We start from the raw sequence: 26,141 nt of genomic DNA, 5'->3' as shown, positions 1-26,141 counted from the left end.
TGAATTAGAACTATATACATGCAACAATGCACACATACGGAAGAATTAAACGTGAATTATAACTATATACATACAATGCACACATACAAAAGACAAACGTGAATTATAACTATATACATACAACAATGCACATGTACAAAAGACAAACATGAATTAGAACTATATACATAAATACAATTCACACATACAAAATACAATTAAACATGAATTGGAACTATATACATACAACAATGCACGTGTACAAAAGACAATCAAGCGCGAATCGAATTAGAACTACCTAGCTATACATACATATACATATGTAAATAGGGCATGTATTTTATCTGTACCTTGCCATTTCCCCAGATGGGGACTCGATAATAAACAAACAATAGCATTTCAACTATCTATCTTGTTTGTTTATACCTTGCCTTTTTCCTAGACAGAAACTCATGGCAGCTTGCAAATTATGATTATGATTGTTTCTTAAGTTTGTATACCACCCTTCATCTGAAGATCGTAGGGCAGTTCACGATGTAAAAATGCAAAATGAGAACACAAAATACATAATAAAACACAAATTAATAAACCCCCTCCCACATAAATAAAACAGGAATAACTAAAAACATGGGAGGGGGGCAAGCATTAAAAAACAACAACATTAATGGAATTAAAAGTGTGTGTGTGTGTGTGTGTGTGTGTGTGTGTGTGTACACCCATGTACATTTAAATAAAATATTAAAAACACAGATTACTAGAAAAACAGTTGGGCACTTTCATTAAAAGCAATCAGTTGCCAAAAGTCTGTTGGAATAAGAAGATATCGCCTGTTGACAGAAAGAAAACAAGGGAGCTGGTGTCATTTCTCTAGGGGGGGTTCCATTATATCTTTATAATGAAAATACTGACTAAAACCTAAACAAATCTCAACTATATTCTTCCAAATATGAGGCACATTAATTAAAAGACCTGATTTTTTATTTGCACAAATGTTTAAATTTTACAATGTTGTACAAGAGGTAGACTTAGAGAACACTTATTTTAAAAACCAATTTGGAGTTTCAAAATCAGTGACATCATGAGGGAGGCTTAAGAATTGGCAGAGTCTCTATTTCTGCTTATACTTCCAACTACATTTGAAATACAAGTTATTAGTTCTTCAGTTGTATGAAACATTTGTGTAAGTACATTATATCATAAGGGAACCAACCCTACCCAACACATTAAATTGGGAGTACACATTTAACTGGAATTGGTCATGATATGAAACAATGAACTTCTGAAATCTATAATTACTTCCTAGTAATGCAATAATAACTCAGTAAGAGCTGGTAGACAAATTTATATACTTGTTCAGCTACATTTATAAATTAAGCAGTACAATACAAACATGGTTTATGGGTGCCAGCAGCTGTGACTATGGAGCAGCACAAATTTGTAAAGACATTTTGCAAACTTTTCAATGAGTTATTTATGCTGCTCAAACTAATGATTTAAATATGCATTTTAATTCCTGATTTAATTCTTTAAAGACAAATTGGCACTAAAACTGTTGTAATATTTTGTATGTCAATGTGCTCTCAATTCTGTGAAAATATGGCTACCAAAATTAAAAGGGAAGAAATGTGCTACAAAGAATGTTCTCTTATTCTTTTAAGTTTCCTGTTCCATGTGTCTCCTTGCATTAGCAAAACTAGATATTTAGAGAGTAATTTTAGAATATTCCTAAGAATAAAGGAGACTTTGACACTTTCCTACCATTTAAAAAACTATTGACATTTAAAAATAAACATAATTATAAGGTATGCAAAACCCCCACAACCCTATACAATGCAAAAATACATTTTAAATATAAAAAGTATTAAACAGAAATACAAATAGATAATACTAAGCCATCATAACAATTGTATTTGAAGAGGGTCTCTGTGCTATGAAGACACTTTGGCGTCTTTATCTGGTGGGGGATATTCTTCTACTTCAGCATTAAACATCAGTTCTGCAAGAAAAGACAAAACAGTAGGGAACATTAAAATACAGTTGAAAACATACAATTTTCGTCAGCATCAAACTCTGAATGCCCCTTACGTATCTTAGTATTTGCTCCAAATCTCTAGCCTACAGGCCTAACCTGGGCCAGCAAAGGTCATTGTGATTTTTACCCCAAACCAGACTGACCCACCCCACACCGTGACATCAGGTATGGGGCAGGTAAATAAACAGGTGCAACGTAATAAACAGGAGCTTAAAGTATGCTTCTGATTGATCACTGGCATGAGGGCTCACAACAGCGATCAGATGATCGGCAACAACAGCAACCCCTTTTGAAGTTGCCCATTTGTAGGCATGGTTTGGATTCAAACCACCTGCAAACAGATTTGAATCCAAGCGGTGCTTGCAAATGGATAAAGTGGGGATTGCTGTCAGCACCAATCCATGCTGTCTTTTGAAGCTGGATTCTAAAGTTAAAAATCTGTTTAAAAGGTATAATTTATTGTTGGAGTGGCATACAAAGGACGAACAAGTTAAATCAGTGATGATAGATTGGGCAAGAGATGTAGGACACAGCATAATGTTTGAGGATTGGGAAAGATTGTGCAAGAAAGGGGTTAAATTCACCGCATGTACAATGTTAAAGGAAAACATAATGAAAGTGATGTATAGGTGGTATCTGACCCGTTAAATTAGCAAAGATTTATCATACCTGTGATAATCTATGTTGGAAATGGAAAGAAAAAGAAGGTACCTTCTATCATATGTGGTGGACCTGCCCCGAGGTGAAAGACTTCTGGGAGAAGATTTATAATGAATTGGAAAAAATGTTGAAATATACATTTATTAAGAAACCAGAGGCCTTTCTTCTTGGAATAACAGGTTTAGAATTGCCCAAGAAAGATGTCAAATTATTTTTGTATGCCACAACTGCTGCTCAAATTTTATTAGCTAAGAATTGGAAAACACAAGAAATACCAACAGTGGAAGATTGGCAGATGAAGATGATGGACTTTTCGGAGCTAGCCAACCTGACTGGAAGAGTCCGTGAGCAGAAGGAGGAGGATTACCAGGAAGAATGGACGAAATTTAAAGATTATTTAGTTAAATATGTTAAGTTAAATTAATTGGAAAAGCTTGCAAATACCAGATAGGCTTAGGATTTAAATATGTAACATGATAAATTAATATGTTGAAATTTAGATTGGGAAAGAAAGAAAGATGCTAAGTGACTAAGTTAATTGTATGAGAATATAGGTTTTGGAAAACCGTTAAAAAGATATACACTGAAATTCAACCAAGGGGATACGAGGAAGTCGCTTAACAGTGTTAATAAGATTAGTTTTAATAAGGCTAGGATTTATGTTTGTTTGTTTGTTTGTGTGTTTAAAAATTTGTGGAAAACTAATAAAAATTTGTGGGGGGGGGGGGAATGAAGTTGCCACCTGATGTAAAGTAACTGACCAATACCTCAATTGAAGTGGCCTGCAGGGAGGTCAAGATCAGAACTCCTGACCTAATATGGTACTCTCAATGTGGTACTGTACAACGTTCCAGCTGTTTCTTTTCCAACCACCCTGCTCTCTCTTCTTTCCCCCAAACCATCACAATAATCTTTCCATTTTCCCTGCGTTTGGCTACCTCCAAATGGCAGTTGTTCCTTTCCTTGGAGCTTGCAGTCTACAGTACTACCCTGGATCTTAAACAGGTATGGGAAATTTCCAGTACTACCCTGGATCTTAAATTTCCCTGGATCTTAAACAGGTCTGGGAAAGAAAGGGCAATTTGCCCAAGAAGAAATCTACGGTGGAGATTTTGCACAGTTTATGAATCGCAATGGAGCATCCCTGTCTTTTACCTTCACTGTGATCTAACTGGGGCCGGTAGGATAAGAAGAGCCAGGAGATCCCAACGAGAAGAGCTATCACAAGATTCACCACAATCCAGGGCTGAAGAATTTGTTCCTCTGCACCCGAGGTCCTGGGGGAGCGGGGGGAGAGACAAGTACTTATGGCGAAACTACATTTGACAGCATCGGTTCTGCTTGCTTAAATGTAATGTGGAAATGCCCTTTGAGCAAAAAGGTGAGTTATAAATCTATAGAAATCAAATTGGTTTGCATTCTACCTTTAAGCACCTACTTACCTATCGAGTGACAGGTACGATATAAATTAGGTGAAGTGTTAAATGCTACAAAATAGGTGTTGCTCAGAGACAAATTAGACATGAAGGCAGCAGTTCCATGAACAGAGAAAGGAGGGTGAGGGGGTACAATGGCGACCGGAAAAGGGGATTCCCTGTGCCCACTACATTTCTCCTTGCAGCCCCTTTCCCCAAGCCTTTTTATCCACTGACATCACTTCCAGTATCCTGAAGCTCAGCTGAGGAGTGCTCAGCAAGAGAAGTTTGCAAATGGAAGCTGTGGGTAACAGAAGGGCTCTGCATTCCTCAACCACATTTGACTGCTAAAATGGGATCCCGCCTCCCACTTTCTCCTACAGTAAGCTCAAAACTTATGTGAATTTATTATTATTATTATTATTATTATTATTATTATTATTACCCCCACCCATCGGGCTGGGTTGCCCCAGCCACTCTGGGTGGCTTCCAACACAATTTGATTAAATGTGTGTACTGCCGTTTGTCTGAAGATCACAGGACAATTCACAACATAAAAACTTGTGCACATTCAGCTTTACGTGTGCGACAAGGGGGGGGCAGGGTCCTGGGGAAAATGACTTTAGCAATCCTACCCACCACTGAATCCTAAATGTTACCCCCTACGTAAGTTGCGGGCTTACTGTATTACATATGGAACCAATTCTATCATGTCTAGTCTGCCTTGCTGATGGCTTTATAAGAACAGAGTCTTCTAGTACTTCGGCAATCCATCTCTAGGCCACCATGGTTCACCGGCCAAAATTAATTAGGAAACATTTACTATGGGGAAACACTGACCACCATGTTGGCGTTAATACTGTACTAAAAGTCCTTGTTAATAGTCACGTTTCTGGCAATCTAGAAGAGGGTTGCAAGATCTACTCACTGACCCCTTGCTACAACCTGGAATACAGCTGCTGCATCAACTTTTGTCCTGGTTTTGGACAGAGATTTAAACTGGTTCCAATTTAGAATTATATTATCACAAGCTTATCTATCACCTGATTATTAACCATAATTTGGGTTTCGACAGGTGTAAACCGCTGGCATCTTACACAATAATATTTTTTATAAATCTAGAGGATTGACATCTGCACAAACCCTTCACGCTATACAAACTATGAAGCTTTCATGTGTTTCAATAAATGAGCAAACAGAGTCACGGAAGCAACATTATGGGGGGATTCAACAATTAACTACCAGATTCACAACTTTTGGTGCAGCAATGCATTGTCTAACACCTTCATTTCCTAGTAAAATAACCAGCAGAGCAAATCAACTGATTGCATATTATATCACACGCCACATTATGAAGATTTTTGTGCTGCTCGATGCAAAAGTCAAAGTAGTTGATCTTTTAGAAGAAAAAAACCCACAATTCCTACCAGAGGCTCCCATTCTCCGAAGGTGGTGTGTACAGGTGAATTCTGTCACTCGTCATTTGCTGGCTCAGAGACAAGATGAGAGCAGCAAAGTACACTGAGAAAAATGAATGAAATGAGTAACACTTGCTGTTTTTTCAAAGCCATATTATTGTGAAATTCACCACTGTCTTCAAAGTCCTGCATTTATTATGTAGGTCTCCCTCTTCAGCATCACAAAAACCAGCCATATTTCCTGTCTGCTATCCACCCACCAAGGACGGACACATGGACACACACACACACACACACACACACACACACACACACACACAGTGCATTCAGATCAAGGAAATGGATTGTTTCAAGAGCAATTCACCACCCTAATTTACTGACTTTTATAGAAAACACAACAGTATTTCTCTCTCTCATATATCTCACTTTTCTATGGAAATCTACTCAAATATTTCAAAACAAAGGACATGAAGGAGATCCTGCTTAAAGGCAGTAATGATGTTGTAACAAAGACACATACCACTAGTAGTTTTGCAAGGCAAACGGTGACGTCTTACTTACTGAAAGAGGCAATTGCTGCTGGGTCCAAGGTAAGGAATCCTCGAACAGCTACTGATGTTTTAGCCAAGTCAATCCTGGATATGAAATGGTTTTGTTTAAAACTAGCACAACGTGACATCAAGCAAATCAATGCCGTGTATTTTACTCTGATACGCAGCAATCCAGTCCCCAAGGAAGTCAAAGACAAAACTCCATTGATTTAAAAGGAACAGGGTTGCACCATTAGGTCCCAATCTTAGGGACTGTTGTTCCAGTTAAGAAGTGGCATACCATATTTTTCGCTCTATAGGACGGACTTTTTCCCCTCCAAAAATTAAGGGGAAATGTGTGTGCGTCCTATGGAGCGAATGCAAGCTACTTGGCTTCAGCGAAAGCAACGCGAAGCCGAGGGAGCGCTCCCTCCATGCTCCGGAGGCTTCGCGTTGCTTTCGTTGAAGCCTGGAGAGCGAGAGGGGTCGGTGCGCACCGATCCCTCTCACTCTCCAGGCTTCAGGGAAGGCTGCCTGAAGCCTTCGGAGCGCAGCGCGAGTTCCCGCTGTGCTCCGGATGCTTCAGGTACCTTTTGCTGAAGCCAGGAGAGTCTTGCTCTCCCGGCTTCAGCAAAAGGAACCCGAAGCCTTCAGAGCGAAGCGGGAACTCGCGCTGCGCTCCGAAGGCTTCAGGGATAGCCGGAGGCTTCGGGTTCCTTTTGCTGAAGCCGGGAGAACAAGACTCTCCTGGCTTCAGCACAGAGGGAGAGCTGTTCAGCGCCCCTTCAGCCAAGCGGGAGGAGAAATGGAAGGGGCTCTGTTTCTCCTGCCATTTTGCTGAAGGGACGCTGAGCAGAGAGGGGGAGAATTTTTTTTCTTGTTCTCCCCCTCTAAAACAAGGTGCGTCATATGGTCAGGTGCGTCCTATAGAGCAAAAATTACTTCATCAGTGCATAGGCACACTCTAGCCAGAAGTTAGGCTATCACTGTCCAGACAGGGGCACAGCCAGGCCACCAGCTAAAGGTGATGGTGGACAAGAATTGCCGCAAAGGTAGAAAAATGCATGTAAATTGTACCTGTCAAAAGCCGAAACCGTGCTAATTGTAAGCAGAAGGTAAAGGAGACACTGAGCGGGATAAGCCAACGTCTTGTATTGCTGCAGCAAGTTGGAGACAGTCGACAGCTGGTTTCCTGCCAGAACATAAATCACTATGATGTTCCAGACAGCATAGCCAGCAAGGAAGCCGTGAGTAAATAGTCCAATCACCCTAGATGAATGAAAGCACAATAAAATAAAAGTTTAAGCCCACACAAATACCAAGTATTAAGCAGTATTGGTCTCTACTAATAAATTATTCCTTACCATTCCAACTAGACCAATTGTCACACGTGATGATGATTAACTACAAACTTTTATTTTGGGTTGTTGCTATAAAAATATATTAAGAAACTTAAAACTTAGGAGCAAAAGCTGGGGTCTAACAGTTAGGGTCTAACAGGTTTGAAAAGGGGAAAATTGCCTTTTATTACTTTCTAAAGTATGCATCTTTTCTCAACTTGGTTTAACAATGCAGTCAAACCACAAAAAACCCAGCTTTTGCTCCTAAGTTTTAAGTTTCTTAATATATTTTTATAGCAACAACCCAAAATAAAAGTTTGTAGTTAATCATCATCACGTGTGACAATTGGTCTAGTTGGAATGGTAAGGAATAATTTATTAGTAGAGACCAATACTGCTTAATGCTCCTACAGTTCACTGAAGGAATTCACATGAAGTGTACAAACGAACTGTTGTGTATAGCTGGACCCACTGTGCAGAATATCCATCTCTGTTTCGCTGTTTGTATACTTAGCACTCATGTTGCCTCAAGCTTGAATCATTCTCTGATACACCATTGAAAAAATCCCCTACTTTGGGAAATTCTTTGAAGTCACATTAGTTGGTGTTACCTTGTATATATTGTATGCCACTTGACTCTGAATGAAGATACAATTTAGTAGCTATATCAAGTGTTGTAATCAAATTATCAGCCTGTCGTGTTGCTTTTAGGTTGCCATACTTTAAACGACAGCCAAGTGAGACAAATCTCATACCTAAAACCACGATGGACGGAGAGTGCCACATCCTTAGTTGTCCAAGAAGCCTTCATCTCCATGAATACATCAAAGTTTTCAGTGGTTTTAATTAAATCTTTGCGGTCAGCTGCCTGGAAACGCCCTTTGGAGAGAAAGTGAAGTTTAAGTAATTGTAAAGGTAATCACTGCTAGTGCTACATTTTTTCACCAATTCACAGTAGTGCTGCCGTGTTTTTTGGAACGAGACCCTGTACTGGAACAGCCTTTACTTCTTTCCTTACTATACTCACTCACTTGAATGTAAATCCATTGCACTAACTAAACACACACAGGGTGGCACTGAAAGGCTTTTTAAACCTTTTATGTTTTGTTTTGTTTACAGCTCTGGCGGTATGGCAGCAGCGGGAAGCCCCAATAGCTAAAGTGGTACCTCAGGTTAAGAACAGTTTCAGGTTAAGAATGGACCTCCAGAACGAATTAAGTTCTTAACCCGAGGTACCACTGTATTCCCGTTTTTCCCCATCAACAATAACCAAGTAAAAAGGGTTTGCCCGTCAGTCTTTCATTTCTGCTGGGTTGTAGCCAATGGTTTTGTTCCAAGAAAGGCAGGGATTATCTGTTATTTGCAGAACAGTCTTTGATCTAGTGGAGATCCCTGCTAATGGAAAGAGGAGGGAAAGCCATTCTTGCATGTTCCTCGTGCAGCAATCCATGCCACTTCTTACATTGTGCTGAAGGGACCCAGAACATTCTGGAGTATATTTTCAAGGTGCATAGGAGGAAAAATGGTGAAAACAAACTCTCATCTCCTCTTCTGGATCGAAGACTGGATTCGACCTGCTTAAAAAGGTAAAGGTGGACGCGGATGACGCTGTGGGTTAAACCACAGAGCCTAGGACTTGCCGATCAGAAGGTCGGCGGTTTGAATCCCCGCGACGGGGTGAGCTCCCATTGCTCGGTCCCTGCTCCTGCCAACCTAGCAGTTGAAAAGCACCTCAAAGTGCAAGTAGATAAATTGGTACCGCTCCGGCGGGAAGGTAAACGGCGTTTCTGTGTGCTGCTCTGGTTTGCCAAAAGTGGCTTAGTCATGCTGGCCACATGACCCGGAAGCTGTACGCCGGCTCCCTCGGCCAATAAAGCGAGATGAGCGCCGCAACCCCAGAGTCGGTCATGACTGGACCTAATGGTCAGGGGTCCCTTTACCTTTACCTAAAGGACGCCTGACAGTTAAGTCCAGTTGTGAACGACTCTGGGGTTTGCGGCACTCATCTTGCTTTACTGGCCGAGAGAGCTGACGTTTGTCCGCAGACAGTTTTTCCGGATCATGCGGCCAGCATGACTAAGCCGCTTCTGGTGAACCAGAACAGTGCAAGGAAACACTGTTTACCTTCCCGCTGGAGCGGTGCCTATTTATCTACTTGCACTTTGACGTGCTTTCAAACTGCTAGGTTGGCAGGAGCAGGGACCGAGCAACGGGAGCTCACCCCGTCACGGGGATTCGAACCACTGACCTTCTGATCGGCAAGCCCTAGGCTCTGTGATTTAGATCACAGCGCCACCCGCGTCGACCTGCTTACAGTAATCTAATTAAATTGCTTGAGTAGCCATGGGTTATTCAAATTTTACAAACAAACTCTACTCAAGTTCGAAACAAGCCAAGTTCGTATCATAGATTACAAAGCTGTTTTATTAAACTAGCCAGAGTTTGCTTTAACCAGGATCCTTGGTTAAGCCAAGAATTGTGGAAATGGAAAGGAATTGTGGCAGCTCTCCTCCTTCCAGCTGTGCAGGAGGAGGAAGGGTATGTGAACCCAGCACCCTGCTTGGGATTATTGAGCCTCACTCGTTTATTTTCGCTTTTTGCAAAGAGCTTGAGGGGAACCAGACTGAGCTGCTTGCTCCTGAAGTACTGCCCCGCTTAACTGAAAGCCACATTCAGATGATCACATTTCAGCTTAATAAGCCAAGATTTGATCCAGCTTTTTGGGCACACACATTACCCCTTCTCTCCTCCCTTCATGTGAGGAACAAACCAGGGAATTTACCATCGGCCATAGTTTCCCATTTTGTCGGAACCAAGAACACGCCAGGACGTTAAGCCAACTTCAGATGGATATCCTTTCGCAAAATATTTAACCGCGGTGTCCTATAGCTAATGGAAGATTTCCTGGTTGGTTTGCTTGCTCTGCCAAAATTCTTGTTAATATCTCTGCTTATTAAGCCAAGATTTAATCACCCAAACACGGCCTAAGAGTGTGATCTCTCCTGCAATGAAAATGATCTAAAATTCATCATAAAAATATAGTTGGAAGCTGCTGAAGCCACTGCTTCTGCCAGGTTGCAAGATCAAATGAGCATAACACAAAATATCCTATCTTCAGCAAAAAGCATGCATTAGAAAGCGTAGCCTCTGATTTAAAAACAACTGTGTGTTATTGAAATACTAAGACTTACTTTTTTTGTATTAAGATTTTTATTAGTTTTTTTCATTACAGTAAGATATAAAAAACAAAAGTAAATAAAAATGTTTTAATGTAAAAAAAAAGTAAAATTAAATTTAAAAAAGTAATTAAAAAAACTGCGTAAGACTTACGATTTTTTTCAACGAACACCTTGCTAATAGGCTGGCTAACACCAACTGGAACAGAAAACACAGAAAAAACAGGATGCTGCTCTGAGCTTTTTACTTGCTCATCTTCAATTATATCTTCTTCCTCCACACCCAATTCATTGGCACTTTCTGCTGGTCGAGTTTTCCTATAATTAAAAAGAAGAGAAAGAAAAATATGACCATTCTCCTTTTAGGCTAGTGACTATGGCAGCAATCCTAAACTCATTTATCCGGGAGTAAGCCGTATTGAATTCAATGGGGTATGTACAGGATTGCCCTGCAAAGTCACATCAACACCACATGCTTATTGATATTATTATCAACCATCATGGGATCTATGATCTGCATGGCCCTGTTAGTGGTGCCACCTGGGCCCCGCTGGGAGGAAGTATGGGGCAGAAATTTAATAAGCAACTATAATAGTATTTGAAGTGACGTGATCAGCATCAGGGCTAGCATCTGGTCTGAAGCATTGGCCCTTTGATATCTCTGATCGGAAGCTTTTGGTGTCCAGCGTATCATCATCATCAACATTTGTTAAATTTTTACACTGCCCTATACCCACAGGTCTCTCAGGGCACAATATACAAAATACATAATAAAACAAGAACAAACCCAATAACACCCGAGTGTAGTGGTGATCTGCTACGTTAGCACACAGAAAATACCAACTTTCCTTATTTCAGCTTGTCCATTTTTCTCTACAGGTAAGACTTGTTCTGGGTTATTTGTGCCATTATCAGTTGATGGCGAAGGGCTATCTAATTCTCAGCTTAGTCAGTTCCTTGCAATTGCATGACCTGTTTTATGTTTTGCTAGGCCATAGTCTAAAGAGGTTGTTCAGCAGCGGAGGGGTAGAAAGTAAGTCAGACTGGAAGCTCTCACTTTACTCTTTTCCGTTGTTTACGAGTCACTGTTTCCTCAGCCGGTGGAGGGTCCACGCCATTTCCGTTCTGTTCCATGAAAGATGTCTCGGATTCTGAAGATTTAAAACAAAAAACACCACAATCTGTATTGCAGGCCGCCATAACTTGATGTCCAGAGAAGGGCAAGACAAGAGTATTTAAAACATCAAAATTTGATTATCTGCTTCCTTTACTCCAAAGAGCTCAATGTAATGTACACTGTTCTCATCTGCCCCCATTTCCTTCTCACAATAACCTTGTAAGAAAGCTTAGGCTGAGAGAGATTTTCATGGCTGGGTCTTCCCGGTCCACATCTAACACACTAATCACTACATCACATTCTCTCTCTAGATACAAATACTGTAAAAACAATTTATAATCCAATGCTAAAATAAAATCATATTTACTTGATGTGTGCTTCATGATAAGATTCCCACTTTAGTACCATTTTGTGTTACCAGAGTCAAGAGCGCAATAGGCACTCCCAGTATACCTGAAGAAGTGTCTCCACCCCCATCGTTCAGCCCGGACACTGAGGTCCAGCTCCAAGGGCCTTCTGGCGGTTCCCTCTCTGCAAGAAGCGAGGTTACAGGGAACCAGGCAGAGGGCCTTCTCAGTAGTGGCACCCGCCCTGTGGAATGCCCTCCCATCAGATGTACCCGACTCTTCCTCCAAGGAACTCAGAGCTGCATTTGAGCATCTCTGTTGGGAAACTTGTACACGCAGCTACTCACACAGAGTCAATTAAGGTTTGGCAGACCGCCAGAAGGCAATCTGAAGGCGTAAGTCTGCCTGGTGATAACAAGAGACATGGAGACCGCTCCCTGATTGGTCAAGCTCACTCAAAGGAGCGATAATTAATGGTCTACTAACTGGAATGTGTTAGTTCAGAGTTTGGAGTTCGTGAGTTCAGAGTTCTGTGTCAGTGTAGGAGTTGTGAGTCATGTCACAGAGAGCTAGCATAAGATCCGTGTTTTGTTCCTGTAAATAGTCCACTGTATATAATAAACACCTAACTACAAGTTCCTGGTTCCTGCTTCGTCTATTCTGTCTGCAGCCAAGTCGCCAATTGCTTCTGTGGATTCTGCGTGTACTCCGCTAAGTCTTGCTAAGGTCCTGCAACTAGTCGGAAAGTTGCGAAACACCAAATTGGTTTTGCCAATAATCTCCACAGCCCCAAGACTGAAAAATGCTCAAAGCCATCCAAGCAAGCATAATGGCTGAGTTGGGATTTCAACTTGGGATTTTCTATGACCAGCCACAGAACTTATATTCTCTGCCGGTTCCCCTCCGCCACCTGCCATTCTCTCCTTCTGTCTTTTTCAGTTCTATTAGCATCTTTTTTAAAAAAGAAATCATACGCATCAAGGACATTTTACACTACTACAGAAATCTTAAGGAGATGGCAGTTCTCTGCATACCTGTAGGCACCTTCTTTTTCTTCCGTTTCCTCTGAGGTGGTACATCCTGGGCTTCAGATGTCAGGGGCTCACTGCCTTCAGATGGCGGGCGGACAGCTTCTTGAACAACACCATCTAAAAAGCAGGATCAAACAGTGATGTCAATCAACACCTTCAACACTTCCTTGATCTTCTTGTATTGACTGTAAGCATTTATCTTCTACCTATTGCATAATTATCTAAACAGTTCATGGGAACACTTACCACTTGACTGGGTTTTTAACAGGTGAATGCGGACTTAAATATGTCCATAATATTTTCTTAGGCTTACACATTAGATCAGGGTTTCCCAAACTTGGGTCTCCAGCCATTTTTGGACTACAGTTCCTGGTATGGTTCTGGTCAGTCAAGAGTTAGCACTCCAGAAGCGTTCTGATATACTGGGTGCATTGCCCACGCGACCCAGGCATTTTCCATTGATCTGTGCTCTGCGGGGGCTGAGCTCTCTCTGGAGAGCATTCTCTCTGAGAATGTGAGCAAGGTAGTTTCGTTTTTGTTAGAGACAGAAAGCTGCAAGCATGCAGCTAGATTCTGTAGGTTTTTCTTTTCTGTTTGCTATGATTCTAAATAAAGAGTGTTAGAATAGAAGCACTGGTGTCGAGCTGAGTTATTGAGGACACCACGTCGACACAGACAAGCCATTTTACGCTGCGCGTGAACTCTGCTATTATCCGGCAACTGAGAAGAGTGGCAGCGTGCAAGTGGAAGGATGGGTGCCACTGGAGTTTGTCAGAGTAGCAAGAAATCAAATTTATTGCAGGGCCGTTGCAGCAGACTCGGTGGGTCAAAGGATTTATGACCCACAAACTTCAACAGTTCCCATCATCACTGACCACTGGTCCTGCTAGCTAGGGATGGTGGGAGTTGTAGTCCCAAAACAGCTGGAGACCCACGTTTGGGAAACCCTGCATTAGAGCTTGTAAGGGTTGACTGAAGAAATTGATGTCTTGTGAATGGGTTTAAGGAAGTAAAAGGGTGCATTGCAACTGTGGTGTGTGGCTCCTTCTAGAGTTGCCTGAGTTGAAATCCTAACAATAGGCAGGATGAGATTTGTGAGACTGGCAGAGGAAAATAGTTTTCACAGGCGAGATTTTCACCCCAAACCAAGGGGGGCATAACTCTATACTGCAGTGCAGCTACCTGTAACAGCCCAATGGATCTTTCTCCATTGCAAAAGTGCCCTTTGGAGAGGATACATTGCAGCACAGGGTGGGGGAAGAAGGAAAGAGCATAGCTTTTTCCCTGCCAACCATTTGCAGCGTAATGTTTGATTATATTCTTGAGAGGGAAAATAATTATGTACCAATTTAAAAATGAAGCCAATCGGAAGCAAGTTTGATGGAAAGTCCACGAAGCCACTCTGAAGAGGTTATTTTACAAACGTAATGTGCATTCTCATTTTATATTTTTCTGTTGTGAACCGCCCTGGGATCTTTAGCTGAAGGATGGTATACAAATTTAATTAATAATAATAATAATAATAATAATAATAATAATAATGTGAATAAATTTAAAATCAGCATTTAGCTCTGGTCCGAGTAAAGTAATTTGTATGTTTGGAATATTGTAACGCTCCATAAAAAAGGTAAAGGTACCCCTGCCCGTACGGGCCAGTCTTGACAGACTCTAGGGTTGTGCGCCCATCTCACTTAAGAGGCAGACACTTCCGGGTCACGTGGCCAGCGTGACAAAGCTGCATCTGGCGAGCCAGCGCAGCACACGGAAACGCCGTTTACCTTCCCGCCAGTAAGCGGTCCCTATTTATCTACTTGCACTTGGAGGTGCTTTCGAACTGCTAGGTTGGCAGGCGCTGGGACCGAGCAACGGGAGCGCACCCCGCCGCGGGGATTCGAACCGCCGACCTTTCGATCGGCAAGCCCTAGGCGCTGAGGCTTTTACCCACAGCGCCACCCACGTCCCGTAACGCTCCATATAATCTGACAAATTATTGTCCAGCTCTATGTATTTCTACTCAGAAGAGTTTAACAGTGCTTATGAACACATATCACAAAGACAGCTAACTTTTGCTCTTCGGCCACACTACACTAGATTAGTTTCTATAATGAATTACAAAACCAGCACAATAAGGCAATTAAAAAGGCATATTTTTAAAAGGATTAGTCTTATTGTTCAACGTATGAACAATGAGTGAGGAAAAAAAGACTCAAAAGTAGACGCAGTATGACTCACTGTCTAGTTCCAAGTGACCGAGGTGCTCTGAAAGGACAAAAATAAGAGAAAGTGGGGGCGGGGGGGGGAGAACCCAGTTATTTCACGACTCTGCCAGGATATACTGTTCTACACAAAAATTAGAAGATTACAGGTAATCTAGGTCAGTAGATATTAGGCAGATTCCAAGTGGTACCTCAGGTTACATATGCTTCAGGTTACAGACTCTGCTAACCCAGAAATAGTACCTCAGGTTAAGAACTTTGCTTCAGGATGAGAACAGATATCGTGCTCCGGCGGCACGGCGGCAGCGAGAGGCCCCATTAGCTAAAGTGGTGCTTCAGGTTAAGAACAGTTTCAGCTTAAGAACAGACCTCCGGAACAAATTAAGTACTTAACCCGAGGTACCACTGTAGTGGACGTGGGTGGCGCTGTGCGTTAAACCACAGAGCCTAGGACTTGCAGATCAGAAGGTCGGCAGTTCGAATCCCCACAACAGGGTGAGCTCCCGTTGCTCGGTCCCAGCTCCTGCCAACCTAGCAGTTTGAAAGCACGTCAAAGTGCAAGTAGATAAATAGGTACCATTCCGGTGGGAAGGTAAAAGCTGTTTCCGTGCGCTGCTCTGGTTCGCCAGAAGTGGCTTAGTCATGCTGGCCACATGACCTGGAAGCTGTACGCCGGCTCCCTCGGCCAATAAAGCGAGATGAGCGTCGCAACCCCAGAGTCAGCCACGACTGGACCTAATGGTCAGGGGTCCTTTACCTTTACCACTGTAGTACACAGTCACACAAAAGGTACTGTACCTCACAAGCCCTCAGCTGGAAATGTAACAGCCAGAACTGGTGAGATCTAGGAGAACAGATCTGGATATAGCACTCTTTACCCTATATTCATATTATCCTTGGTATAAAATGCTTGTAAGTCCCCAAGACCTGACTGCTTCCAGCTGGGCGATTCTAGCTTGCTCAGCAGGTTACATGATGCTGGAATTTTCTGTCAAGAACACCAAGGCCTGGTTTGCACTTAACACCAAGCCAAACTATGCCTTAGCATGAACATGCAAGTGTGCTGATGCATATACAGTGGTACCTTGGGTTAAGAACTTAATTTGTTCTGGAGGTCCGTTCTTAACCTGAAACAGTTCTTAACCCGAAGCACCACTAACGGGGCCTCCTGCTGCTGCTGCACTGCCAGAGCACGATTTCTGTTCTCATCCTGAAGCAAAGTTCTTAACCCGAGGTACTATTTCTAGATTAGCGGATTACCTGAAGCGTCTGTAACCTGAAGCGTCTGTAATCCGAGGTACCACTGTATAGAAAAGCTCATGGTTTGTTTTGATTCAGAATAAAACAAACCACAATCCTGGGTTTACGTACAACGATAAGCCAAATCATAGTTTAAATCCTGGTAGCACAGCAGGAACATGGGAAGAGCAAAGCACAAACAATTTTCTAAATATGCGCCAGCATGTTTGCTTGTTCAGGTTCAGCATTACTTGTGAACCGAGCCAAAGTCCATTGTTTAACCAAGACTGAAGACTGCATCACACTCTCGGACCAGGACAGATTATTTTAGCTAGTCTAGGTTGCAATTGGTAAAATTAACCTGGTCTGTGAGGAGATACACGTTTGTTTTCACTGTGGAAGTAACTGGTTTAATTTAAAGATAATTCGGTTAGTACCATGTGCACTTCCTGCATACAAAAAGGCTAAATAAGTTGTGAAGCGCACACACACACACACACAAATGAGTATAGGAAGAATTCAATAACTGCACAAATAGAGTTGACTTGATGCATTACCTGAATCTGTAACTGCATTCGGAGACCATGATTTGCTCTGGAATGACTCCCCTCGGCTGCTTTTACACATACTTGCTTAACTGCATCAATAAACCTGGAGCTGCTTCTATCCATTGAATGATGTCTGGCTGTATTTGTTTTTATTTATTTGCTATTACAGTATTTACACTCCACCCTTCCACCCAAAGGAGCCCAGGGTAGCAGATAGTAGATTCTTCAAGGTAGATACTGTAGATTCCGGCGTATAAGACGACTTTTTAACCCCGGAAAAGAGGTTAAAAAGTCGGGGGTCGTCTTATACGCCGGGAGAAAGCTGCCCGGCATGGAGCCCGCCCACTGTTGCTGCCCAGCGTATTAGGCAACTGGATTTATAAATCAAATCCCCAAATTGCAGTTGCCAATTTGGGGGGTCGTCTAATATGCCCAGTCGCCTAATACTCCGGAATCTATGGTAATTCATGAAGATGGGAATTCCTACTAAATTTGCAGAGCTCAGATTAGCATAATCCAAGCTAGCTAGTCATGCATAAATTATGCTGCCTGTGAAACTGTATGCGCTGCAATGGCCAGTAGTCTATACGCTGTTCATCTAAAATCCACTGTACTGTTCTCAATCAAAACAGCCTCTTACCTAGTGAGCTTTTCCCCTTGGCCTTTTTCTTTTTTTGGCGACCAAGAGGAATTTCATCTGGAGTAAACAAAACAAAACAAAACAAAAAACCAAATAATTTGTTAGATATCTGAGACAAGGTACAATAATAGTTATACCTAGCATTTGTATAACATCATTTTGGGCATTCAAAGGGGTTCAGATGCATTATCTAGCTGTAAACCTTAAAGGTAAAGGTAAAGGTAAAAAGGGACCCCTGACCATTAGGTCCAGTTGTGGCCGACTATGAGGTTGTGGCACTCATCTCGCTTTATTGGCTGAGGGAGCCGGCATACAGCTTCCGGGTCATGTGGCCAGCATGACTAAGCCGCTTCTGGAGCAGTGCCTATTTATCCACTTGCACTGGTGTGCTTTCAAACTGCTAGGTGGGCAGGAGCTGGGACCGAACAACGGGAGCTCACCCCGTCGCATGGATTCGAACCGCCAACCTTCTGATCGGCAAGCCCTAGGCTCTGTGGTTTAATCCACAGCACCACCCGTGCCCCTGCTGTAAACCTTATAACCACCCTAAAGATCATTTGGGCTAGAACATCCTATCCGTTTTTCTATGTTCTACTCCAGGTAATTCTTTTCTTTAAAAAAAAAAAAAAAACCTGCAACCATCTGTGATTATTCCAGCACAGAATTCTGCACCCTCCAACCAGATGACAGAAGGCAATAGTTTTTTGTTTTTTTAAAATCTAAGCAAAACCTATTCAACTTATAACCACAGAACATTTACACAAGAAAGAGTTTTGTGCAAATAATCTAGCTGTTTAATAATAAATTAACTCACCTTGGTTTCCACTTCACAGCAAAGCAAGTTGTCAAAGAAGTTAGGAAGAAATATAAAAGAAAGAGAACTATTAACTTAACTTCAGAACAGATGGCAATCCAAAGCCGTTTAAATTCTCCCACCTAGCAGGTATGGCTGTAACATTTAGACAGCAAGAAGCTCATGGGCTAGGGGGATTTCTAGCTTTCCTTGAGAGTTTTTATTTTTACAATCCCATTTCCCCAGCAGTTAATCATTTAATCTTACCTTGGCACTGGTGGGAGAACCCGCGGCGGACACTGAAATAAAAACATAAATATATTTATATGAAAAACAGCTGCTCTCTTCACACATATCCAGCACAATGTAACCGATGAAGCAATATGTGATAGCTACAGCCAGGCCATCACACATTTACTGAGATGCAAGCATACATCATCGCTTTTAAAATCACTGCCTAGAAGTTTACTACTGTTGTTTATTAATTTCAATCTTATCTTTCTACCACAAGAAACAACAAGACATTTTATAGAATAATCGCTACAAAATACAAAATACAGAAGAAGCCAAAACTTAATACATAAATGAAACAGCAGTTAAGACACAATTTCCAAGCTGGAGCAAAAGTTACAGTAAATTCACAGCTGTAAACAGATTTACTCCAACACACATCTATCTGGTGGGTCTTAACCCCAAGTAAGAGTGTCTAGGATATAAGTATCAATATACTAGAATACCCCACCTAGCCCCCTAAATTAATTTTCACTGCCTTTCTGTACAAGATGCCATATCTAATCCAAATATGTACCATGTTTCGAAATACAATACAAATTATTATTTTTTACCAGGTTATAACGGAAGTTCAGTCTGTATAAATGATAATCTCAGTGACACAGCTTAAGAATCAGATCTCTTATTAACTGAAGCAAAGGAAAAACAAGGTTTTTTTAAAAAATCAGATAAAGTCTTTATCTCAATAAATAGCCTAAGAATAACAACTCAAAATAAAACTCACCACTTGCTTCTTCCCCATGTCATTTAAAGTGAGATTTCACGCAACTGACACAAAACAATCTCCCACACCAACAATGACCTGTGTTAATACTGTACTAAAAATATCCAACATCCAGGATTAGCTGGAAGTGAACCATTGCCCCACATGACTGAGGGCATGACAACGATTTCATTAAAGTTGTTTTGTTGCTGATGCCAAATAGCATCTTATTATTTCAAATTTAACAACTTGATCCCATCTCTATAAGCAACGTTCCGCAACGCTAATCTCAGCGTAATTTGTAGGAGTAAAAGTGGCCGAACTGGATTTAGGCCTCTATTTTTTATTTTATTTTTTGGGCTCCAAGGGCTCTTTAATTCTGACCTGAATTAACGTCATGCTTAGTTTCCGTATTGAAAACCGAAAAACATGACTCATCTGCACTGAATTTACCAGCGCAGATCTATAAACAAGCACCTAGATCCTCAAATTACTCCAGTAGTGTAAGTGCAACTGAACTAAAGGGACTTACAGTAAGACTATTGGCACGGCTACTAAATGGATTTATAACAGTGTGCAGCACTCTTAACAGATAGAGGTGGGAATTAAGGTTTCAATTATTAGGTACACCTATTTGGATAGATCGATGTTCTTCTGAGTAAATATGCATAGGATTGGGCTGCAACTGACAAAAGGGAGGGGGGGCATAATATATGGTTGCTGCAAGATGTAGTAAGATAAACTGCAGGATAAATGAGGGTGAAGAAAAGGTGCTTTGAAAATGCGGACAAATTTCCCTCTGCTGTCACTATGCTTTTAAGTACAGTGGCTGTGAAAACGGAAAAACGTGTGTATCACCCGGGCATTACTCTTAATTTTCCAAGAGGTCAAAAGGTATGGGACAGTGGCAAGAATCTGGACTCGGAGTGGAGACACACAAGTTCAGATCACTTACTCAGCTGTGAAGTTCACTGGGTCACCTTAGGCCAGCCACAATCTCTCAGCCTAACCTATTTTACAGGGTTGTTTGGAGGGTAAAAACTGGATAAAACATGCTAACCACCTCAAACCCCCCTTTGGAGGAAAAAGTGGGATATATATATGCAACCTATCTATTAGACTTATAAACCACTTCACAACCAGAAATGACCAAAGCGGTGTCGAAAAGAATAAATTAAACAAAGCCATTCTAAAGCAGCATCATTGGCCCACTTATGACCATGAAGGCTGGGGAGAAAAACGGAAGGGGAGAATTGTCCCTCAAAAAATAAAACCACAAAACCGGAAGCTGACATTAAAGACACTTGTCAAGAGCCATGCTATCCCAGGGTTTTCTCTGAGTGAGTCTTCCAAGAATCTGGTTTAAACAGCAGATTAGGGATACGATGTACTAAGGTTACCAGACGTCCCCGTTTCCCAGGGACAGTCCCCAGATTTACAAATCAGTCCCCATACAATATCCATTGAAGTTGAAAAGTGTCCCTGGATTCACTGAAAAAAAATCTGGTAACCTTACGATATACAGTGGTACCTCTGGATGCGAACGGGATCCGTTCCGGAGCCACATTCGCATCCAGAAGCGAATGCAACCCGCATCCGTGCGTGTCGCGATTTGCCGCTTATGCGCATGATGTCATCTTGACAGTCTGTGCATGCAGCGAAACCCGGAAGTAACGCACTCCGTTACTTCTGGGTCGCCGCAACACACAACCCAAAAATACTTATCCCGAAGCTACTTCAACCCGAGGTATGACTGTACATGCATATCATATACAGTGGTACCTCTGGTTACGAACTTAATTCGTTCCAGAGGTCCGTTCTTATCCTGAAACTGTTCTTAACATGAGGCGCCATTAGTGAAAGCGTGTTTCTCGCTGCATGAGCGCCTCTGGCACACAATTCCCGCTCGCATCCCGGGGCAAAGTTTGCAACCAAGAGGAACTACTTCCAGGTTAGCGCAGCTCATAACCCGTCGCAGGCGCAACCAGAAGCGTTCGTATCCAGAGGTATCACTGTATGCACACACGTATGCATTGCAGGGGGTTGGTCTAGATCAGTGTTTTTCAACCTTTTTTGGGCAAAGGCACACTTGTTTCATGAAAAAAATCACGAGGCACACCACCATTAGAAAATGTTAAAAAATTTAACTCTGTGCCTATATTGACTATATATAAAGTAATTCTCTTGAATAGGAATCAAATAAACACAAAGAAAGTATTTTATAATTACTTTATTATGAAATAGGAAGTAAACGGAAATATGAAAAATTATAAAATACTTTATTTTTAAATCTTTCGAATTTTTCAATTTTTCCCACGGCACACCAGGCAACATCTCGCGGCACACTGGTTGAAAAACACTGGTCTAGATGACCGTCAAGGTCCCTTCCCAACTCTACAATTCTATGAACCGAAGCATCAAATGAGGACTTGCACGCATGGGTATACAGTGGTACCTCTGGAGGTGAACGGGATCCGTTCTGGAGCCCTGTTCGCATCCTGAGTAGAGCGTAACCCGCAACTGTGCATCTGTGCGTGCACAATTCGCTGCTTCCGTGCATGCGTGTGACATCATTTTGACCGTCTGCGCATGCGAGAGCGGCGAAACCCGGAAGTAATGCATTCTGTTGCTTCCGGGTCGCTGCGGAGCGCAACCCAAAAATACTTATCCTGAAGCGTATTTATCCTGAGGTATGACTGTACTTCCAGATTAGCACAGCTGACGCGGGTGCAACCAGAAGCATTCATATCCAGTGGTATCACTGTATGCACACATGTATGCATTTCAGGGGGTTGGACTAGATGACCGTCAAGGTCCCTTTCCAACTCTACAATTCTAATTCTATGAACCGCAGCATCAAATGAGGACTTGCACGCATGGGTGTATTGTATTAACATCTCCGCATGCGGCGACAGCCACACCCTCCAAGGAGCCTTTATATCACATTCAGACGTTCACACAGCAAGATGACAGGAGCCCTGTCTCAACCTGCAGGTTCCCCATTCCCAAAATAAAAATAACTATTCTTCATGAAATAGCTTCCATTGGGTGGCGGGGCGAGGACGACACAAGCGGAGCAACTGTCCCCGGGGAAACAACGCAAAACACCACAAATAAGAACGGGTCGATCCCAAAACCGTTACAACGGAGCGCTGTCAAGAGACTAGTCCTCAAGGAACCAGTTTCGGATTGTAAAGTGATTTAGATTTAGATCCTGAGGAAAAGGCTAGTCTTCAGTTAGAGCCGGCCCCCCCGCCCCCGCCCTTCATCCTCCTGCAGAGGATGAAGATTCGCTCCAGATTCGGGGCTTCGCTCCAGATTCGGGGCTTAAGCTAGAAGCGCGAAAAGGCTGAGGCACAGCGAGAGGCCCTGAGGGCGGGCTTCGCAGGCCCGGCGCCGCCGCCGCGTCCGTCTCCCTCACCGGGCGGGAGGAGGTCTCCATGGCGCGCCGGGCGGCGTCTGCACAGCAACAGGCCCTGAGGGCCGCGCCCGGTCGCCTAGGCGCTGGGCCGGAGGCGCCGAGGGAAGAGGCGGGATGGCGGAGGAGGAGGAGGAGGGAGCCGTTTCCGGGCGGAGAAGGGGAAGGGAAGACGGAGCTCCGCCCGCCGGGGCCCCAAACGGCCCCCCGAGGGGATGTGGCTCTGCTTTTTTTTGCCTCGCCGAAGCAGCGTTCGCCTTTGCCTGCCTCTCCAGGCGTCGTGTCAGAGGAAACAGATATATACATACATAACCTCCAACATTTATCCCATGGAAAAGAAGGACGTCCTATTCCATCATCATCCCATCCATTCCAAAGCGCCCGCCTTTCCCTGCCTCGCCAGGCAGAGGGAAATTTTTATACACTATTTCTGGGTTAGCAGAGTCTGTAACCTGAAGCATATGTAACCTGAAGCGTATGTAGCAGAGTCTGTAACCTGAAGCATATGTAACCTGAAGCGTATGTAACCCGAGGTACCACTGTATTATTATATAATGTGAACCCCTATAAATCGAGCGTGCTTCTAATAGAGAAGTTATGGTAACCTGTTGCTTTATGAAACTGATGATTTTGCAAGTCCCCCCCCCCCCCGGGTAGAAGTACAGTGGTACCTTGGTTTACATACGCTTCAGGTTACAGACTCCGCTAACCCAGAAATAGTGCTTCACGTTAAGAACTTTGCTTCAGGACGAGAACAGAAATCATGTTCCGGCAGCGCAGCGGCAGCAGGAAGCCCCATTAGCTAAAGTGGTGCTTCAGGTTAAGAACAGTTTCAGGTTAAGTACGGACCTCCGGTACGAATTAAGTACTTAACCTGAGGTACCACTGTACAGCTAATATATGAATTACAAATATACAACTCTAAAGCTAGAATGTAAGTTGATACATGGTGCAAATGGCTACACGTAACACAGGTTCCCAACATGCATACTAACAAAATGTATCAGAAGTCAGAACTTTAACAAAGCGGTGGGAATCCGAACTGAATTGGCAGAAATTGCTAACGCTTATTGCGCATGCGTACTAAACACGAAATGAGGTTGTCAGAGCTGCCCAAGGTCCCAGCTCACAGGGGACCAACGCCAGTTCTTGTTATATACAAAAGTCTTTATTAAGGTTCAGTTTCGATTCCAAAGCCGCGGCGCGCAGCTCTACGTCTCAACCTTAGACCGCTGAAGCTCCGTCTGAATCTCCTCCCCCCAGACACCAGTTCAAGACCCTAGCCTTGCTCCACCTCCTCCTTTGCTCCTTTCTCCTCTGGGTCCTTCTGCCCACTGGGGTGTTGCCCTTTCTGGACTCTTCTGACGCTGAGTCCCCGGATTCTTCCCCCTGCCTCCGGCGCGCTTTAGGACCTGGCTCCCAGTCTGCGCTCCCGGCTGTCCCGCGCGCCTGTGCATTTGAACTTGGCGCGCGCGCCCAGCCGGTAACCTTCCTCCTGACCGTTACACTGCTCCTTTCACTGCTCCCTCCTTCGTGGGGGCTAACTGGATCTGACTTCCCCTCTATTCCCTCACTCAGCGACAGGGGCGTGGTCAGCCCTGACTCATCTTCTCTTTCCCCTTGAGTGGAAACCGGTCCTGACACCTGGGACTCTTCCCCCCCGCTACGCTCTGGTGGGGAACTTGGTCCCGATCTCCAGCTGCTGCTCTGGGAGTCACCGCTGGTTCCTTGCTTCTGGTGCCTCCCTCCCGGGAACCCCCTTGCTCTGGCTATGGGTGCCCCCTTCTGTGAATCTTCCAACTCACTGGACAGACTCATGGAATCTCTTGCCCCACTGTCTTCCTCACCTACACTGCCCTCGGATTGTTCCCCTTTGCTCTCTGCTTCCTCCTTCCCCTGTGCCTCCACTCCTGAACCCCTGACAGAGGTAATGATGTGATTGGTGAAAATTGAAATGCTTTGTTTGAAATGTTATAAATACCACTGCCCGACCCTTGGGCGTGGTTTCAGTTTTGCGAAAAGATTCGACTGTAACCTATTGCTTTGCAATAAACAATGGACTCCTAACTCCTCTTGTTTTATTGGCATAAACTCAGAAGATAAGCCATTTTTGGCTTACAACACCCCTACCATTAACAGTTTTGTCCTTTCCTGTATGCAATGATATGCCCCTCCATGTCCAAAGAGATCACACACCTGTGACATGCATAGCAATGCTATGACACTTGGGGGAAAAAATTAAGGTCATAGATAGCTAGCTAGATAGATAGATAGATAGATAGATAATAAATGTTCATAAATGTACCAACCAAGCACATACATAGATATGTGGATCACATGTCTGGACCGTCCTGAAACCATTTTGACTCCCAAACTGACCAAATGTTTTCTCTGCAAGGAGGGAGGGGGTGAGGGAACCTTCCCACTGTCTCAGGAATTGAGAATTGGGTAATACATCTCAAAGAAATGGCCAGACTATCAGGAAAGGCAATCAGATAAGGCATTATCAGATAACCTGGCAGACAGGAAAAACAGCAACATTCAAACTTCTGTTGTAGACCTTTTCTGTGATGTAGGTATGATGTTTGTGGGGGGTGGTTTTGGGTTACACCCCTTCTGTGATGTATATATGATGCATGGAGGGGGGGTCTTGAGCTCCAGGGAAGGCAATTTAAAATGTCTATATAAGGGCAGGCACACCTTTGTTCTGGGTCCTCCTCCTCCTGTGTGTGAGGGGAGCAGCCTGTTGCAACAGTTCAATAAAGATCAGGCTTACTAGCTGCTTTGCTTCTCAATATTCTCTGGTTGGCCTCTGTTATTTTCTCCTACCGATGGAGAACCTACAAAGGACTCTATAAGGGCTCTTGCATCCCCCATAAGGGAATAAGGACTGAAATATACTCGGAGTCGAGAGTGGATTTCATGCTCTTTATTCAGCTCGTAGTGGTGAGGAGGAATGGAAGTTCCCCCAGAATGTCTGCCTTATATACATTGTTTACACAATGGGCCCCACTTGATTGGCTAATTGCAGAGAATTGCAGAATGTCAGATTTTTGCTGAAATTGTGACCGCGCAGCTTAGGGATTTTTTCAAAAGAAGGTTTTTCCGCAAAGTCAGTCGTCGAGGGCTAATTATTTTTCAGATGATAAAAACGATTCTGTTTCCACTGAAAAACCCCTCAGGGGAGCATTTGCAAGAGTTTGACAACGTTTTTGAGTAAATTGCAGAACGTAAGATTTTTGCTGAAA

General features: G+C 43.1%; 1 protein-coding gene across 6 annotated transcripts; it reads right to left on the bottom strand.

Moving 5' to 3' along the window:
• Positions 1–939: 939 nt before the first annotated feature.
• On the bottom strand, positions 940–22,932 carry TMEM237 (transmembrane protein 237). 6 transcript variants are annotated; one of them, XM_081882571.1, is made up of 14 exons: positions 22,897–22,932; positions 18,749–18,780; positions 18,503–18,513; positions 17,689–17,745; positions 15,278–15,304; positions 13,049–13,162; positions 11,608–11,701; positions 10,705–10,868; positions 8,130–8,253; positions 7,112–7,303; positions 6,066–6,139; positions 5,514–5,607; positions 3,827–3,948; positions 940–1,975 (listed from the first exon to the last, which is right to left on the bottom strand). In XM_081882571.1, the coding sequence occupies exons 1-14, from the start codon at positions 22,915–22,917 to the stop codon at positions 1,908–1,910; spliced, it is 1,194 nt and encodes a 397-aa protein (XP_081738697.1). In that variant the 5' UTR covers positions 22,918–22,932; the 3' UTR covers positions 940–1,907. The 6 variants fall into 6 exon arrangements, 4 of the variants coding, with proteins under 4 accessions (XP_081738697.1, XP_081738700.1, XP_081738698.1 ...); XM_081882574.1 differs by lacking the exon at positions 22,897–22,932 and adding an exon at positions 19,497–19,802; XR_014161737.1 differs by having other exon boundaries at positions 1,868–1,975; positions 5,505–5,607.
• Between the last annotated feature and the right edge of the window lie 3,209 nt (positions 22,933–26,141).

The sequence above is a fragment of the Podarcis melisellensis genome, assembly GCF_964234715.1.
Source record: "Podarcis melisellensis genome assembly, chromosome: 1".
Taxonomy (NCBI): Eukaryota; Metazoa; Chordata; class Lepidosauria; order Squamata; family Lacertidae; genus Podarcis; species Podarcis melisellensis.
This window is presented reverse-complemented; position numbering and strand designations above follow the sequence as displayed.